General features: G+C 29.2%; 1 protein-coding gene across 1 annotated transcript in view; it reads right to left on the bottom strand.

Moving 5' to 3' along the window:
• Positions 1–4,007: 4,007 nt before the first annotated feature.
• The window catches only part of LOC100201984 (tRNA (guanine(26)-N(2))-dimethyltransferase), a 74,745-nt gene continuing 58,522 nt past the window's right edge, over positions 4,008–20,230 (bottom strand). The window contains exons 7-12 of the mRNA XM_065792036.1: positions 10,809–11,008; positions 10,487–10,568; positions 10,375–10,403; positions 10,034–10,167; positions 4,830–5,024; positions 4,008–4,432 (exon numbers count right to left, since the gene is read on the bottom strand). Coding sequence (XP_065648108.1) covers positions 10,531–10,568; positions 10,809–11,008 — 238 coding nt within the window. The 3' untranslated portion in view covers positions 4,008–4,432; positions 4,830–5,024; positions 10,034–10,167; positions 10,375–10,403; positions 10,487–10,530. The remainder of the gene's footprint in view (positions 4,433–4,829; positions 5,025–10,033; positions 10,168–10,374; positions 10,404–10,486; positions 10,569–10,808; positions 11,009–20,230) is intronic.

Raw genomic sequence — 20,230 nt, 5'->3', positions numbered from 1 at the left:
AGTTAACGGCGGCATTGCAACTGTTGCTCACGTGAGAGGTGAGCGTCAAGGCGACATCAGGTTCCAGAAGTACCTTGATAAATGTCACTTAACTCAGCTTATCACATTCCCAACCTACCGTAGTAGTCGACGCGTCGAGCCTACTAGCACACTCGATCTTATTATAGCAAATGAGCCAGACCGTGTAATTTTTATTAAACAAGGCGATTCTCTTGGTGACACTCCAATGGGCCAAGCACACTGCATTTTGTTTCTGCTTAACCAGATTTATCCAAGAAGTTGCTCAAGCATAAATACATTAAACAACGTAATAGTTCTTGATGCATAACAGTTTAATTCATTTAAACTAACTTTTGAAGAGTTTAAATGCGCCTTTAAAATGCTAAAACCCAACAAATCAGTTGGTGCGGATTATATTAATGTAAATATCGTTAAATTACTTGAAGTAGTAAAAAAACTTTTTTTCTATTTTCTATTTTTTTTTTTTCTTATCTATTATCTATTATTCTATTTTCTTTTTTTTCTATATTTCCGACTAAAAATTTCTAATATTTCCGACTAAAAATCGCGAAGGTGATTCCTCTATTTAAATTTAAAAATCGCGAAGGTGATTCTTATATTTAAAGGAGGATAAACTAATATTAGTAACTATCGTCCTATTTTATCCATATTTTCAAAAATCTTGGAGAAAACTTTATATAACAAAATTTATATTTATTTATCTATGAGCAATTTAATATAATTCAACAGAACACGCAATTCTTCAGTTTACTAGAGCATTTCCTCATTGAAATTACACCAAGTTTGTGATTTATCATGTTTTTCATTGAGTTTTATCAAAAATATTTAATTTGCTGTATCTTGGGACCTCTCAAGGTACAACAAATTGCTAAAGAGGAAAAAAAATTAGTTGAACAGATTAATCAATCATTCCATTTATCAACATTTTCAAATCCTCCTTTTGAAATGTTTTAATAACACAAATGATGGGATTTGTGTTACTAAAACACTGTTGTCATATCAACTATAAGACTTAAGTACTCTCTAAGTATATTCACTAAATAATGTTGAATATGTATATTTTTTATTTACTGGTACTTTTTAAACATAGGATTTGGCAAACTATTTTTTAATTTCTATTTTGTATCCTAAAGATTAAATATACTCAAAAGATTTGAGCCAGCAATACAAAGTAAAAAAAAAAAAAACACTTTAAACTTTTAGAGAATATTCTCATAGTCTTTACATTCAGTTGAAGTAAGTAACCTAGTATGATTTAACATATTCTGTAGAGAGGTGTTTCACAATTGCACTCTCAGGATAACATTTCTGTCTTTTCTTTTTTTATATTTTTTGAAGTAAAGGATAAATATCTGCATTATGTATTATGGATGATTTTCTGATAATTTGAAATGTTCATCAGAAAGATCATACTAATTTTTTAGCTCAAGGCACCTGCGGTTTTCATTTTCATATGCTTTTAATTTTGTCAGAATTTCTACGAGAACAACAAAATCTTTTTGAGTAGGTTAGGTTTCAGCATAATGTTCAACCAATTTGTTAACTTTAAACAAAATAATATTTAACATTTACGCGAGTAAACTATTTTTTGAATTTGTATAAATTTAATCGATATATTACTACCTGAGATCTATTGTTTAAATCTTTCCAATTCTTGCTCTTTCTACCTGAACCTACTGCAACGTATTACCTGACAAATGTTATATCTTTGTCTAAGTTCGCTCATGTTCCTCATGTTACTTGTCAAACTTCGCTTATGTTCCAAAAGTCTTAAGAAGGTTCTTAAATATTGAGTTTTTTTTAGATTATTTCAGTTTTATTAATACTTTTACGGTAAAGACTACAAAAGTTAATGTAGAAAAGCCTCGTCTAAATTATCATGATTAATTTTACACAACTCCTTAATAATAGGAAATAAATGCATTTTTTTCATGACAAATGTTAGCGATGAACGTAATTTTGTTCGCAAATTTTAATTGTAAAAGTTGAACAATATGCTGTCAAATCATCCAAATTTTGGTTTTCGTGGTTTGATAATTAGCGCCATTTCTATAAAGATTTTTTTCATTATGGTGTTTGAGTGAAAAATTTTGTAGAGCTAGAGAAATTTTGTAGTGTAAAAACTCGTGAAAAATAATAAATTTTACAATTGAAAATTTTTTTCACTGCTCTTACATTTACTCATTAATCGAAAGATGTTAGAACTACTGCGATGTACTGTATGTCGAAAGATTTACTGCGATGTACTGTATGTCGAAATAACTACTGCGATGTACTGTGTGTCGGAAGAACTACTGCGATGTACTGTATGTCGAAAGAACTACTGTCTAATTTAGTAGTATTTCTTAGTTTTTGAACTAAACTCATTTTCAAAGTGGTACCCCACTATAATAAAATAAAACTATAATGAAATAAAAGTCAATTTTAAAGTGGTTTTTTGTTCACAGATTAAAAAACCCTTAACATTATGACTACCAAATCAGTATTTTTATCCCGTAACAACGCCATAGCAACTGATATATAAACAAAACATTTTTAAAAAGTTTCCGAAACGGTTACTCGATATATAATTGTGCAAAAGAGCTGAAATTTTGACATTTTATTCTTCACAGTAATTAAAAATTCATTTGAGAGGTTTTTGTTTATTTTAGTTCTTGAACTTATTGTTTGACTCGCCTAATTTGTTAGAGTTAGTTATTTTTTCATTTCTAAAATATGCTTTAATTCTCATTTATTTCCTCTCTTTTTCGGTATTATGTTTATAACATGTTCCAAATTTCATAATAAAATGATTGGTCAATTTTGAGTAATCATTTCACAAACATTTGCTTATCTTTACTTTTCAATTGGATATCGAGGCAAAGTATAAAATAAAAAGTAATAAAACTTAAAAAAAAATTAACATTTGGTTTTTAAAATTTTTACTATGGTTTCAATACATTTTTTTGTACATTTCTTGGGGTACCCTTAAGCAAATAAAAAAATTCTTCTTGCGTACTTTTTCCAAGTTCTAAAGAGCGACAGTCTAAAATTAAAATGAGTGTCAAAAATAATTTTTATAGTTTCTTATGTGTTTTTACCGGGTAATAGTAACAGAAAATATTGAAAACAGACAAACTGAACTAATTCGAAAAGGGACTCTCCGGAATATCGAAATAAAGAATAAAATCAAATTGTCAAAAAAGAAATCGAAAATCCTAAAAGTAGTATAAGATAGAAATTAAAAGAAAATGATGAACATCGAAATAATTAAAAATTGAATATCGTCAAAAATTAAAAAAAAGGATTATGATTCAGTTATTTTTAATTGATAGACTGCCAGCCTAAGCCAAACCCTCAATCGATGTAGCAACACTCCTTGCATGTTCTACCTCTTTGCTAGATTTTCGATACAATTCCTAAATCCAAATTTTGATATTAATCCGTATTGGCATTTTTGATATTATTTCTTCTAAACGAATCCGTATTTCTTTTTTTTCGAATCAGTTCTTTAAAATTAATATTTCATATTAATTCCAAAAAAACGTTTCGATCAAAAAAATTTTGATATTAATCCGTTTTACGAGCAATTTTTTTTGATACTATTCTGCTTTCCCTTTTTACCCATATCATCTTTAAAAAAGTGACGCAAAAAAACTTTGGTACAAAAATTTCGCAATAATAATAATAAAAGAAAACAAAAAGTCTCAAGAAAAAGGTTCAAAAAATGATGAATCTCGAAATTTAACTAAAAAACTATCATCTTTCGGTGGTCACATCATATTTCAATTTAAAAAAATCTTCCAATTATTCTATTTAGGATATTTTCTGGATTTTGACTTACTGGGCATCTTGAGGATTTTAAAGATTAATTTAAGGATATTTATAGCACTACTAAGTATATAAAACATTTAAAGGAACAAAATATTTAAAAAAGTTAAAAAATGTTAATTCGACAAATGAATAACTATTATATGAATTGACATTAAAATAAAATAAACCAATACTTAATGACTTTTGATTTTGTGAAAATTTTACACTTAATGTAAAACTTTACATTTTGAAAAATAAAATAAATGGTATGCAAAATCATCTTTTTCGAGATTTATAAATGTCTTTAAACCAAGATGCAACTCTATCTTTGTCTTCGTCCGTCCAACGTCTAATAACCGGTTCTGTTGTATACTCTTCGGCCTCCATATTCTCATCTATAGTACTATAGGCAGGGGGGTAGTCACGAAGAAATTTGAGACCGTTCCAATGTAACTCATTCTCCCATTTTTCATGACGCAGCACTTCAATCTTTTGAATAAGAGGCGAGTAAAAAGGATAACGAATTTCTAATGGCTCATCAAATAGGACATTTCGTAAAGTAAAGTTTGCCCCTTTCATATTTTGTTTATAGTTTTTGTGAATACATATACCAACAAATCTAAAACAAAATACAAACTAAAACATATATTAGACTTTTTTAGAATGCTCCAAATACATTTCATTATTTGAAGGACATGTAAGTCAAAAAATTAACGAGCGCTAAATAATCCAAATTTTTCAAAATTGCGAAGTAATGACAAGAGTACAAGTATCAACTGTAAAAACTTGGTTATAATCCGTAAAAGAACCATAAGTTTATGACAGGTATCGTAGATTTTAAGAGAATATTCAAGTTAATTTTTAACATTAAATCATTAATATAAGTATTATGTTAGTCAAGACCCTGTGGAACTCAGCATCATTATTGTTTTAGCATTCTTGTTTACGCGCTGGCACGAGTTAGACGTTACGATTTTTACTTTGAATATATGTTTTCATTTAAAAAAAAACCGAACCTGGTCCAACCTTCTGGAGCTAAACGATCTGCTCTTGTCACTTTTATTATACTTCCGACACAAAACTGAGGAATTTTTAAATTCATTCTCCTCATCCACATATCACGCTGTTCTAGAAAATTAAGTAGATCGAGGCGAGCTTCTTCAGGAGTGCAAGGAAATGAGTTACTGCAATCTTGTTCATCCCATACATACCTGGAAATTTTTAAAAATAACTAAATTTAAAACAAAAAGATTAGTTTAAGTTATACATTATTTTTATCCATCACCTAAACTACCTGTATATATTTTGGGAAGCGGTAGCCGTGGTTATCACAAAAATGAATGAAAAATAAATTCGCATTAGAATAACAATATTAGTAATTTATTTTATTCATTAATGTGTAAATATTAATAATAAAGTTTAAATTAAAGATTATTTCACTGAAAATTAATAAAATTTTTAATATAGAAATTATATATTATATTACTTTCAATTATTAACTTTATATATAGCAAAATAACTGAAAATTTCGTTAAAGCAATTAATAATAACCAATTTCTTTTTATTTTGACTGATTGACACAATTAAAAATGTTTGCAACAATTTTAAAAAATTATAGAAACTTTTGTGTTTTCATATTTTATTTACTTATTTAAAATATTTATACAGGATAATAAAACTTCAGAAAAAAAAAATCATCTGTTATCAATGTTTGTTCTGTGTAATATTAAAAAAGAATAAAAATTAAAAATATTAAACAAAATAATCAGTTGAAAGTTTTTTCCTGAAACCTTTTGATTGTCTAGTCGTTATTGGAATATTAAAAAATATTTTTTTTTAATTCATTGTAATAAACTTAATGTACATTGTTTTTCAAAAACCAACCTTGAAAAACACTATTGTCACTTAAGTACACAAATGACACCTTGCAGATGCAATACACCCTGCAGATGTGATACACATATTGATGTTCTATGCATGAGTTTTGTGTTTTTATTCTATGCACTACTGACATATAACTACAATTACATGTTATACTAGAGTGAATTTAATTTGTTCTGAACATCTGCTCAACATATCTTTTACTTTGCTATTCTTTTTCTCAGTTTCTTCCTCACTATAGGGGAAGTGGGTGTACAGTGGATCGAGAGGCACAATGAATAAGAGGCATTTTCTCAAAGACTAGAATTTTGTTCATCTTGATAATGTAATCATTTTATGTGTTCATATATCATATATACTATGCCCCATTAATGATCTTAAAAATTAAATTCATGCATTTTTAACAAACTACATGAAAATAAATTTATTAGTTTTAAGTTATGAATATAATACTCGAATAACTTTTTAATTTTTTTAATATTTCTATAAGTTTTGTTATCAATAAAATTCTTTATTTTTCTTCTCAATTTTCAAAATGTCTATTTTTTCAATTATATACTAATTAATAAAAGTATGCCTAAAGTATAGTGTGCAGTGTCTTACTCCCTCAGCCTCAAAGTTATTTCGCTATGCCCCTATTCATTATCATTAATTCACGGCTGTGTTTATTTATTCACTGTGCCCCAGCACTGGGTACAGTGAATAACATAACACAACTCACTTTAAACCTTTCTGTGAGCCGTTGGATAATAAATATTCGGGTTTTAGTGATTTATTATCATGAAGGACATATATCTCAATCTTTTTGCATTGAAAAAAATAAAATACATTTTTTAATTTTTGCTTAATTTAAAAATAAAGAAATCCGACCCACTGTGCCCCATCTTCCCCTACTGGGCTTGACAGCTCAGCTTTGCTCTTTGATGCAAATACTTATATTTTTACAACTGTTTATGATTGAACTAAAGACTATTTTCCCTTTCCTATTATTTTATCATTGTAAACATTTAAATATCCCTCTGTGGTGACTTACATCAATTAAATCAATTACAGAGTACATACATCAATTAGATCAATTATATCAATTACATCAATTACAGAGTACATACATCAATTAAGAGAACAAGATGTATGAAAGACATCCATTATAGAATTTTTGCCATAATAATAATAATAAAAATAACTATTGTTTTTCTGACAATCCCATATTATGATCCTATTGATGTACTAATCCATCATTTAGTGGTGTTACATGGGCTTAAATAATTCGATTGGTCGCTAATAAAAAAAAATGAAACTGAAGCAAATCAAATGAAATTATATAAAAATTTCAAAAATAATAATCATTTTATAAAAAAAATATTACTTTAGATTTTATTGCATAGAAACTAAAATGAAATTGTTATGACAATGTTTATTCTTTTGAATTATTGTATAATCTTTTTGCAAATATTTTTAAATCACGTTTTAGAGAATACTTTTATGAGATGATATCAAATTTTATTTTTAATGAAAATTTTTTTTTCAGCTTTTGTATGCGTAATGAAACTTTTTTTATTATTTTGAAAAATGAACTTAAAACTCTCGGAGGTTAAATTTGATATCATTGAACTTAAAAAGTTTTCTGGCATAACTTTTTATGCTGGTCTAAGTGGGAAAGCGTCCAAGATACAGACGCTTGAGTGATACGAGTGTCAAGCAATTGATCAACTTGTTTGTCAGCTATATTAGGTAGGATCTGATATGTGGAATCAAGAGATGAAATTGATGAAAAGTTCTTAACAAACAATTCAGTTTTGTCTTTAGGTGAGTTGATAAAATCTAAAAAAAAGCTAACAATATCTAAACAACGCAAGAGAGGAGGAATAACAGATTTGTCCTTATAATACTTTATAATAAAAGAATCTTTAACACTGTTAAAGATTCTCGAAAAGTCTCTAGAGCCTAGTTTTTGAGATGACATACAAGATTTTGTGACCTGAGAATAGCGGACTTTGGTATAAGACAAAATCTTTTTAAACAGTAAACAAACATCTGCTTTTTGGAGATCGTTTTGGCAATAGATATGGAAGTAATGCTTATAATTAGAAATTGCAGCAGCACAATGAAAAGAAAACAATGGAGAAGAGTGAGACTTGACTTGGAATTGTTGAGAGGGAATAAAAGATTCCATGCCAGCCTGAATCCAAGAAGTTACATAAGAAGCACATTTGTTAGCAAGAAGACAAAAGATATCTACCAAAGAACATCATAAAGAAAACAACAAAAAAAGTCTCAGTAAGCTTTAAGGTAGTTGTAAGAGGTACAATGATAGGGGGATTCTGATGATGAAGAAGAATGAGGTAATAGTTTTTCGAGAGATCAAACAGTGATCACAAGTAATAGTTTTTCGAGAGATCAAACAGTGATCACAAGTACATAAGGGTGAATATGGAGAAATTGAGCACTGACTAGGATCAGAAACAAAACACTATCGTGTAGAGAAGATAAATGATTTGAATTTGTCTGGAAAGCGAGTTGGAAAATTGAATATTTGTGTTAGAGATTAAAAAAGGCAAAAGAGGTGGGCCTGACAAAAGTTGTGACACCTGCACAGTCACTGACACTAGAATCAAGCCATTCAGTGTGATGAGCATTAAAGTCACTAACAACAACAATATTGGCTGAAGGATAAAGAGTCAGCTCAGTCAATTTGATCAGAAATAACATTGAAAAGAGTGTAGTCTTGAGATTAAGGAGAGCAACATAGGTCAAAAAGAAAGATGATAGAGTAAAGTGATGCTAAACAAAAGTACATAAAAGTATAGTCTGTGGATTCAAACTTAGTTTCGTGAATAATGGGCAAATTCCTATGAATTTATATGCCCAGGCCAAGAATGTGACTATTGGAGTCTTTATGAATTAAAGAAAGATAACCATTACCACTAAGATCACAAGATGAAACAGCTGAACTCAAATTAGTCTCACAAAGAGCAAATAAGTCTGGTGATTTTTGCAATAGATAAGACTTAACAGAAGAAAAGTTATTTTGAAGACCACAAATATTAGTTAACAATAGATTTAGAGAACTTGGTTATGACAATGGTTTTTTGTGTTTTATAGTTTTTAATACTTTGGTCATTTTTTAAATTTGTTAAAAACTTGACTTAATCACAGGTAGTACTCAGTACACTATCTAAATAGAAAAGAAAAGACAAATTTTTTATTATGAAAAAAATATCCTATTACAAAAAAGTTTATAAAATAAAAATTGTTTCCTACCATGTCTAAAGTAATTTAATTAAAAAAGATTCTTTCTTAACAATTTTTTAAATTTGACCTCTAAATCCATGGCACGCCTTCTGGATATAATCACTGGAAATACAATCCCAGGCTTTGGCAAAGGAGGTCTTAAATGCCCAAGTGGGTGGAATTTTGCACAAGCATCTGACTAGATCCACACTGAATAGATCAGAGGATTAACATCTAGAGAGTAAGGAGGCCACCAGTTATTTGGTCAGAAATTTAGCATATTTTATTTAAGACACTATTTTTAACATTTCAGTCAAGTATCTTTATTTATTGCATCCATCAGAGACTAATTTTACCTTTGATTTATTAACAAAAAGTTGACAGCAAAAATAAAATTCAAAGTTTTAAGAGTCTGAATAAACCAACCATCTATGGCAAAAAGTTTCTCCAATTGCAAGTTTTCTATTGTAATAAAAGCAAGTCATACTTACAGATTTAATAAAAAAACTTTAAAACTTCTCTATAAAATGAACAATGCAATTTTTTTTGATTCCAAAAGGAAATAATGCACAGAGGGGAGAGGACAAAGGACACTACAATCAACAATGGAAAATCTTGTGCATATTATATTTCAAAATAATTTATTTTTAAACATTTAAATTAAAAGTAAAAATTTACATCTTTTAAAAGTAAAATTTTAAATTTACATTTTAAATCACATTTTCTAGTGAAGGTTAGGTGTTTGATCTTTTTTTAAAATATTTAGAATTACAAAATACTTGCAATTTCAAAATAACAACGCGTAAAAATTTATTTGTTGTTCTCATGCAGGGCCTTCAAAATCCCATGCTGTTATCACCACTAGCTTTTGAGGTTAAATAAGTAAAGATATATATGTATTTTAAGATTAATAACACAGTTCAATAACATTAAAATACATTTCAAGTCTAAAACAAGACAATAAAACAAAAACAAAAACAAAAAAAACATTAAAAAATTACAAAAAAACATTAGGACCTTTACCCTGTATTATCAAAAAAACAGTTCAGGTAGAATAGGAGACCATGGTTATAACCCGCCCTAAGGTGAATGTTTTAATTTCACTAACCTCAATTTGGGATTCTTTCCAATTAAAGCCTTTTCAGCATTAGGGTAAGTTTTATAGATACTTCCTGGATCTATGCGAGCATCACTTTTTTTTAACCTATTTTTGACTAATATATCATAGCTAATTAATGGCACCTGAAAAAATAAAAACAAAAAAAAATAAGGAAATGAAAGAATGGGATTTTATCTACAAAACAAGTACAAAAATATATTACAAAATTAAAAAATTAAAAAATAATAGCAAATAAAAATAAAAACAATAGTTTCTTTAAATAAATAATAAAATTAAAATAAAATTTAAAACAAAAAATTTGTTTATGTATTTAAAAAAAGTATAAACACCTCATTTTGCATCTTCATGCTGTTCAAACCTGAACAAGATAACAATTGTTGAAAAAGTACAAAGAATTTATAATAAATAAAATCAAAAAAAATAATATAACTCAAAATCTACCTTGATTTGAAATGATGAAAGTTCGATAAAATGTATTAGAAACATTAAGAGATTTTATGCAGAATGAAAATCGATGCATTTTCTAAAGTAATTTTTTTTAATTCTATAAAAAAAGCAAAAGTATATGTTTATGTTTCCGTCAAAAAGAGTCTAAAGTTTTGCCCTAAATTACAAAATTAAATTGCTCGCAATATTTATTATTACATGAAAAAATCTTAACGATTTTTTTAATATATATTTCATGTAAAATATTTACAGATAGAGAAATTTGTAACAAAAAAGTTTGTTAAAAATCCTTGTAAATAAAAAAATTAGCTTTCACTTGTTGAATTTGATTGATCAGTTGGATTGGTAGAACTTTCATGCGAATATTTACAGTTTATGCCAAGGTCACATATACCTATTTTGAATCTTTTACAAGGAAACTGTCTATAAAATGCTGGATCAGAAAACCCTGCTTTTCGTTTTCCCTGCAAAGTTTGACGTTTCTCAGATAACGATGAAAACTCCTTCTTTATTGCTCTATGAAAAAAACATATTATATAAAGATATGAGTGTATATATATATATATATATATATATATATATATATATATATATATATATAACATATAAAGACATAGAGATATATTTACATTAGGGTTATTCAGTTTGAGGAGACTCTCTACAAATAAGATTACAAATGTATTAAAATTGGTGAAAATTAAAACACGCTAAAATCGCTAGAAAATTTTTTGATCATTTTAGACCATCCCTATTTATTGAAAATAAAAGTCAAATTAAAAAAAAAAATTCACTGCATATACTTTGCCTTCACTACATATACTTTGCAATTAAAAAGTTTTCTTTGTTGATTACAGTATATTTTTTATTGAAAATCTCCATAAAACTTGCAAAATAGACAAACTTTGTGGTTATACTAAGAAAGCTTATGAAGTATAAAATTGTATTTTTTCTGGTAAATTAAAAATATTATTTGTTTAGAAATGAGACATAGCTTAGAAATGAGACTTTTATTTCAACTAGTTATCTACTTGAGGGTACTTGAGGGGGAGGGGAGAGGTAGCCTGTGCTTCCCCCTTCCTACAAAAATAGAACTATGGAACTTTTTTTTCCAGCATTTTATTTTTCTGGAACTTAAAAATAAAAAGAATTTATTATCTTATGAAAACCATTTACACGAACAGAAACATGATACCTTTAATTAACACTTCCGATTTAAAAAGACACCAAACAATGGTAGCTCATAGCAACATAAACATAATTTCCTTTTTACAAAAATAAAAATGTTCTAATATTTTTTATAATAGCACAACTGATGAAACTATAAAAAGCCTCTAGTGCTAAATTTTAAAATAAAAGTTGTATAATAATAATTTTGAATTTTTGCTTCCGCTTTCAACAAGATTATTATTTCTGTAAGAATAAAATTTTTTATACTTGAATTTAACTTTAATTTATATTAAATAAAATATTAACTACAAAAAAAAAATTATATATTAATAAAATTGCAACAACAACAATAACAAAAAAACACTGGGACCTCTAGTCCTTATGTATATTGCTAAAATTATTACAATTTAAACATTATAAACAATAGTTTAAAAAACATTAACAATAGTTTTTTTACTATTAAACGATATGTTGAAACAAGGAAAACTTAGCTGTTCAGAATTATCTGATATAGTACAAGAACAGCAAGAAACAAAAAAAAAAAAATAAAAAAAAATAGAATTCCTTGAAGTTAAACAACCAACAAATGAATCTGCTAGAAAAAGAAAATATTTAAGTTTTTTCTAAAACCGATTTTTTGAATAAACCGCAGTTTTCAATGTTTTAAAAACCGGTTTTCTGGTTTTCTAGTGTATTTTTTTATTATATATATTTCAGGGGAACAACAGCAGCAAAAACATAAATATATATAGCAACATTGTCTTATACCTACATTGAATACATTTAAGAAGCAAACAAATAAGTCTTTTTAATGATTATTTTTACGTTTCTTAAAACAATAAGCACATAAAAAACATAAAGTATTAAGTGTTTCATCATTTAACCTTGACCTTAGTTTAGTGACAAATAGACCACTTGCAGAAAATGAACTTTCAGCCTCCAAACTTGTTACTTGAATTGACTTCAAAGCCATGTGCAACAAATATAGGTTGCTTATTCGTTTTTTTGTTAGCTCAAATACTGCCATTTCTTTGAGCCCTAGTTTGGAAGTTGATTCTATTCTTTGTTTCCTTGGTGAAACCCCTTTGACTGTCTCTCTGATGGAGAACTCGAGCTCTTCTGACAAGGAAGTAAATTGTTGTACTTGTTCCTGACTAGTTTCATTATCTGACAAATTTTCCTTATCTATAGACTCACTTCTCTTTTACTCAAACAAACGATTGATGCAGTAGTAACAATTGCATTTCTCTTTGGCATGGAATTTTCGAAAATGTCATGAGTTGCTCCATTAATGACATCAGGATTATTCATATATTTAACTAAGTTTACTAATATAGCATTTCTCTTCTCAGTGACTCTTTTACTAAAGGAGCCAACTAGCTCTTGACTAAAGGTGCTTTCCTAACTTTTTAGCTGCTTGAAAATGAACTTCAGAATGCCATCAGATGAGAGCAAGTTCGAATCTCTTCTGCAAAGTGCTTCAGCACCAACCTTGATTGGTTCTAAAGCATTAACTAGATTTTGTAAGGTGGTAAATTCAGACTCAGAAATCATTATATCGCTTGACAACTCAATCAGTGACATTTGAATACAATTCTTAAGGGTAACAAATCTTGAAATCTTATCTAGTAAACTGTTTTAACATGTCTTAGAGTCTAAGATTAGCTGCAGCTCCTTTGCAAACTCAGACTGGACATGCATTTGCAGAATCATGTCATTTTTAACTGGAAACAATCTGACACATTTTCTGACCTTGTTGATGAGTTCTGTGATATCCTCCTGATCATTGGAAGAGCTGATGCACCTGCTTCTGCTGAAACTTCTAATCCTACTTCCTCATTGCTGTCATCATCTTCTTGGTCCTCTTCTAGAATAGTGACTTGCTCAGGTGTGTCATTATCTTTTTTCCTAGATTTCCATTATAAAACATCACAGACAGCCACATGGATTCCATGTGCAAGGCAGAGCTGATGGTCTGGTAAAATTGAGCTATCAAATTTTTTCATTACAGCAGCTCTGTCTGTGGTTACTGCAACAATATCACAGGCAAAATGTAGCCCAAATTCTTTCAGTTTCTCGTCAACAATTACACAACATTTCTCTGCTAGCATAGACCCATGTACCCTTATCATTCCAAGGTTCCAATAATCACCTTCCATGTGAACATTTTTTTTCATATATCTTCTGTTTCTGAATGAAGTTTACTCATCAAGGGTTAAGCTTTTTTTTTTTTTTTTGTTATTCACCTCCTCAAGGCCGAGAAGGCCACTACAGATGAACTCTCAACTCTATAACTCCGAAACATGAACCTTGAGGAACAAGGCCGCTGCGCGGAGAAACAAGTTGAGCGCGGTACTACCAGGGACGTGGTGGGGATCGAACTCGGAACCTCTAGCTTATGAAGCGAGCGCTTTACCACTACAGCTAAATTTGTGACCAACAAGCTTCTTTTCTGCAAATTGCTGCTGATTTGTTTTCTTGATATCTTCATAATGTTTCATCAGCAAAGCCTTAATTGATTTAGCATCTTTGGGCAATTTATATCCTTGTGTCCCTAGAGTTGTTCTCAAACGTTGACTAGTTGAGAAAACACGAAAGGGCAGCCCATCACATGAAATGAGCTCACCCAAAACAACATCAACAGGATCCTTTGTCTTAAAAAATGAATCAATGGGTTTGATGACTTCGAGTTTCCTCTCAGGAGTAACAACAGCTGCAAACTTGATGTTGTGCTTTGTCCTCAGTTGGTTCCTCATGGAGCTTGTGGTTCCTCCTTTGCACCTAATTTCTTGGTTGCAGAGCTTGCACTTAGCCAGTTCAAGTTCTTTTGAGTGCAAAAAGTGTTTCCAAACTGGTGTGTTATCCTTGTGGATTTGAAAATGACATTTTTGTTTTTTTGAAAATTTGTTTCACTTTTTTACATCACAAATTGCAGTAACTTACTGTTAAAGTTCAAATGGAAGCAAATTGAATGTTTTCATTTATTTTTTCGAGCAACTACACATCAAGAATAGTGTTTTAGAATTGCCAAATAACCAAGTAAACTTTGTACAAAAGATATATATCCAAAAACCGGGTTTGAAAACATTAAACATTTTTGATTTCCAAAAATTTTACGGTTTCCAGAAACTGGTTTTTCTTTCCTAGAATCTGCCAATTTTTGGTAGAAATTTTCAGCGAAAACCACATCCAAGGAGAAATTGCTTGTTGTAAACACAATCGCATATTCAATAATATTAGAACCAGGAAATAAAAAAAAGCAAGAAAATAATATCATAATTTTTGGAATTCCCAAATCGAGTAAAATAGATGAATCAGATATAATTAATAATGATAAATTAATGGCAAATGAAGTATTTGATTATATTGGCAAAAGCAATGAAAAACTGATTAAATTAATTAGACTAAAAAAAAAAAAAGAATAAAAAATTCACCTCTTATTATTGCTGTACTTCCTGAAAACTGAACGCAATAAAATTCTATTCGCGTCAATTACAAAATAACAACAACTACAAAAAAATTTATTTAAAACTGGATATGACGCCAGCAGAAAGACTAATAGATTTTGAATTAAGAAAAGAAAAAAAGAATAGAAACCATCAGCTTTTAAAAAATGAACCAAAATCGCCCTTTGGAAGGTGCATCAGGCGCAATGACACCATTAAACTCAACATCAGCAAACACATTAAATAATATTAAAAAAATAAATAAATGGTTAACCTTCAAATCTGATAAAAGTAATAAGCTCACACAAATTAAAACACTAAAATTAATTTATACAAACATTGATTTGATTTTGAACAAATGCCAAGAACTAAATTTCATTGTTCAAAAACTTAAATCACATCTCATTTGTCTTTACAGAAACTTTACAAAAAAATTGCCGATCAACATGAGATGATCAAGAAATTGCTATAGAAAATTACATAGCTCTAACAAATCACAATAGTAAATCATGTCAAAGAAATGTAGCAATATTTGTACATATATCGTTAAAATTATCATTGGTTAGCTTTGATACAATTCCATAAGAATCAATTAGATTCAAACAAACAAATTCAAAGCTACTAACAACAACATTTTTCAACAACATTCTCAATTCATTCATCTCAAAAGTATCAAATTAATCAAAAGTAAAATGAGGAAAATTATAAAAATATAAATCAACACATAACTAATCTTTCTGAAAAATACACAAACATCCTTATTGTTGGAGACTTTATCTACTCTGATATAACTTGGTCTAACAAAAAAGAAAACCTGATATCTCGCTTATCAAAATCCTTAAAATTCATTAATTCAATCCACAATTGTTTTCTCACGCAACATATGTCTAAACCAACCCGATTCAGAAAGAACCAAAGTCCAACTACTATTGATCTAATAATAACATTCATAGAAAATATAATTTCACCAATAACCCACCTTCCTCCAATTGGAAAAAGTCATCACCACCTTTTATAATTAACCTTAATAATCGAATCGATAAACCAACTTATACTAATAATGAACACTTATTTTCTAAAGAAAACTATAATAACATTAATAAAGATTTATCAACCTTAGTATTAAATCAAAATTATAACTCAGAACAACTTTGGGATACTTTCTTTTTTTTTTTTGTTATTTCACTTCCCAAGGCCCAGAAAGCCACTACAGATGAGGAGGCTACCTAATTGTGGTTATAACCCTCTCTCAACTCTATAACTCCGAAACACGAATCTTGACGAACAAGGCCGCTGCGCGGAGAAACAAGTTGAGCGCGGTACTACCAGGGACGTGGTGGGGATCGAACTCGGAACCTCTCGCTTATGAAGCGAGCGCTTTACCACTACAGCTAAATTTGTGACCAACAAGCTTCTTTTCTGCAAATTGCTGCTGATTTGTTTTCTTGATATCTTCATAATGTTTCATCAGCAAAGCCTTAATTGATTTAGCATCTTTGGGCAATTTATATCCTTGTGTCCCTAGAGTTGTTCTCAAACGTTGACTAGTTGAGAAAACACGAAAGGGCAGCCCATCACATGAAATGAGCTCACCCAAAACAACATCAACAGGATCCTTTGTCTTAAAAAATGAATCAATGGGTTTGATGACTTCGAGTTTCCTCTCAGGAGTAACAACAGCTGCAAACTTGATGTTGTGCTTTGTCCTCAGTTGGTTCCTCATGGAGCTTGTGGTTCCTCCTTTGCACCTAATTTCTTGGTTGCAGAGCTTGCACTTAGCCAGTTCAAGTTCTTTTGAGTGCAAAAAGTGTTTCCAAACTGGTGTGTTATCCTTGTGGATTTGAAAATGACATTTTTGTTTTTTTGAAAATTTGTTTCACTTTTTTACATCACAAATTGCAGTAACTTACTGTTAAAGTTCAAATGGAAGCAAATTGAATGTTTTCATTTATTTTTTCGAGCAACTACACATCAAGAATAGTGTTTTAGAATTGCCAAATAACCAAGTAAACTTTGTACAAAAGATATATATCCAAAAACCGGGTTTGAAAACATTAAACATTTTTGATTTCCAAAAATTTTACGGTTTCCAGAAACTGGTTTTTCTTTCCTAGAATCTGCTAATTTTTGGTAGAAATTTTCAGCGAAAACCACATCCAAGGAGAAATTGCTTGTTGTAAACACAATCGCATATTCAATAATATTAGAACCAGGAAATAAAAAAAAGCGAGAAAATAATATCATAATTTTTGGAATTCCCAAATCGAGTAAAATAGATGAATCAGATATAATTAATAATGATAAATTAATGGCAAATGAAGTATTTGATTATATTGGCAAAAGCAATGAAAAACTGATTAAATTAATTAGACTAAAAAAAAAAAAAGAATAAAAAATTCACCTCTTATTATTGCTGTACTTCCTGAAAACTGAACGCAATAAAATTCTATTCGCGTCAATTACAAAATAACAACAACTACAAAAAAATTTATTTAAAACTGGATATGACGCCAGCAGAAAGACTAATAGATTTTGAATTAAGAAAAGAAAAAAAGAATAGAAACCATCAGCTTTTAAAAAATGAACCAAAATCGCCCTTTGGAAGGTGCATCAGGCGCAATGACACCATTAAACTCAACATCAGCAAACACATTAAATAATATTAAAAAAATAAATAAATGGTTAACCTTCAAATCTGATAAAAGTAATAAGCTCACACAAATTAAAACACTAAAATTAATTTATACAAACATTGATTTGATTTTGAACAAATGCCAAGAACTAAATTTCATTGTTCAAAAACTTAAATCACATCTCATTTGTCTTTACAGAAACTTTACAAAAAAATTGCCGATCAACATGAGATGATCAAGAAATTGCTATAGAAAATTACATAGCTCTAACAAATCACAATAGTAAATCATGTCAAAGAAATGTAGCAATATTTGTACATATATCGTTAAAATTATCATTGGTTAGCTTTGATACAATTCCATAAGAATCAATTAGATTCAAACAAACAAATTCAAAGCTACTAACAACAACATTTTTCAACAACATTCTCAATTCATTCATCTCAAAAGTATCAAATTAATCAAAAGTAAAATGAGGAAAATTATAAAAATATAAATCAACACATAACTAATCTTTCTGAAAAATACACAAACATCCTTATTGTTGGAGACTTTATCTACTCTGATATAACTTGGTCTAACAAAAAAGAAAACCTGATATCTCGCTTATCAAAATCCTTAAAATTCATTAATTCAATCCACAATTGTTTTCTCACGCAACATATGTCTAAACCAACCCAATTCAGAAAGAACCAAAGTCCAACTACTATTGATCTAATAATAACATTCATAGAAAATATAATTTCACCAATAACCCACCTTCCTCCAATTGGAAAAAGTCATCACCACCTTTTATAATTAACCTTAATAATCGAATCGATAAACCAACTTATACTAATAATGAACACTTATTTTCTAAAGAAAACTATAATAACATTAATAAAGATTTATCAACCTTAGTATTAAATCAAAATTATAACTCAGAACAACTTTGGGATACTTTCTTTTTTTTTTTTGTTATTTCACTTCCCAAGGCCCAGAAAGCCACTACAGATGAGGAGGCTACCTAATTGTGGTTATAACCCTCTCTCAACTCTATAACTCCGAAACACGAATCTTGACGAACAAGGCCGCTGCGCGGAGAAACAAGTTGAGCGCGGTACTACCAGGGACGTGGTGGGGATCGAACTCGGAACCTCTCGCTTATGAAGCGAGCGCTCTACCACTACACCACTACCGCATATATTCAACACAAACCTTAAAAACACTATTAAAAAGAAGTTCCAAATTCCTCAACAAAAACTAAAAAGTGTTCACAATGGAAAACTGCCCAAGTAGCAGAAGAAATAAGAAACAAACAAATTAAATATCAAGACTACATTCATAAACGGAATGGTAAAACATACTATGATTATTGCCAAGCACATAACAGAACTCAAGTAGCTTGCAGACATGCTATAATAAATTTCAAAAATGAAATTGCTAAAATTGTCAATAAAAATTCTAAAGCTTTTTTTCATATATAAAATCAAAAAAACTTATAAAAAACCTAATTCCTAAAATAGTTTACAATAAGATAGTTGCTACCACCGATCTCAAAAAGACTCAATGTTTCAACAATTACTTTGCTAGTAATTTCTCTGATAATGATACATTGACTGTTCCAAGTTTTAACTTATCTTCTGTTTGTCCCAGTCAACTCTCTAATGATCTTGATCTATTTCCTGAAAACATTGAATCTCATCTTCTTTCTATAAAGCCATTTAAATCAGTCCTAAATAAGATACATCACAAAATATTAAATGAAACCTATCATCAAATCTCTAACCATTTTTCTATTAATTATACTAAGGTACTTCAAACTAGAATATTGCCACAAATCTGAAAGGATGCAAATATTATACCAATTTTCAAAAAAGAAGATAAAAAACTAGTTACAAACTATAGACCCATTAGTTTAACATGCACCATAGTCAAAATATTTGAAAAAATTATACAAAAACATATTTTTACTCATCTGTTAAAAAATAATCTGATAACTCCTAGTCAACACGATTTTTATCCGGGGCGCTCGTGTGAAACAAATCTTCTTACTGTAATCAATACATGGACATTTAATTTAGATAAAGGTCTCCCCGTCGATTATGTTTACCTTGACTTTGAAAAAGCATTCAACAAAGTCCCACATGAGTACCTTCTTTTGAAACTAAAAGCCTATGGAATTAATAGTCCAATTTTCTATTGGATAAGAAACTTTCTCACAAATCGAAGACAAAGAGTAATGATAAATGGTAATTACTCTGATTGGGTAAAAGTAAAAAGTGGAGTTCCCCAAGGTTCTGTTCTCTCAGCTCTATTATTCATTACATACGTTAATGATATTCGCAATATTATTACTTCAAATGCAGCACTTTTTGCTGACGATACAAAAATATTTTATCCTCTTACTAACTTGCATTCACACAACGTACTTCAAAATGATATTGATATCTCGGTTGACTGGGCAACTAAACGTGGGATAAAATTTAATATAGAAAAATGTTCAGTTCTAC

This window comes from Hydra vulgaris, chromosome 03, assembly GCF_038396675.1.
Source record: "Hydra vulgaris chromosome 03, alternate assembly HydraT2T_AEP".
NCBI lineage: Eukaryota > Metazoa > Cnidaria > Hydrozoa > Anthoathecata > Hydridae > Hydra > Hydra vulgaris.
Note: the sequence above shows the minus strand (reverse complement) of the source record. Positions and strands in the feature narration are given on the sequence as shown.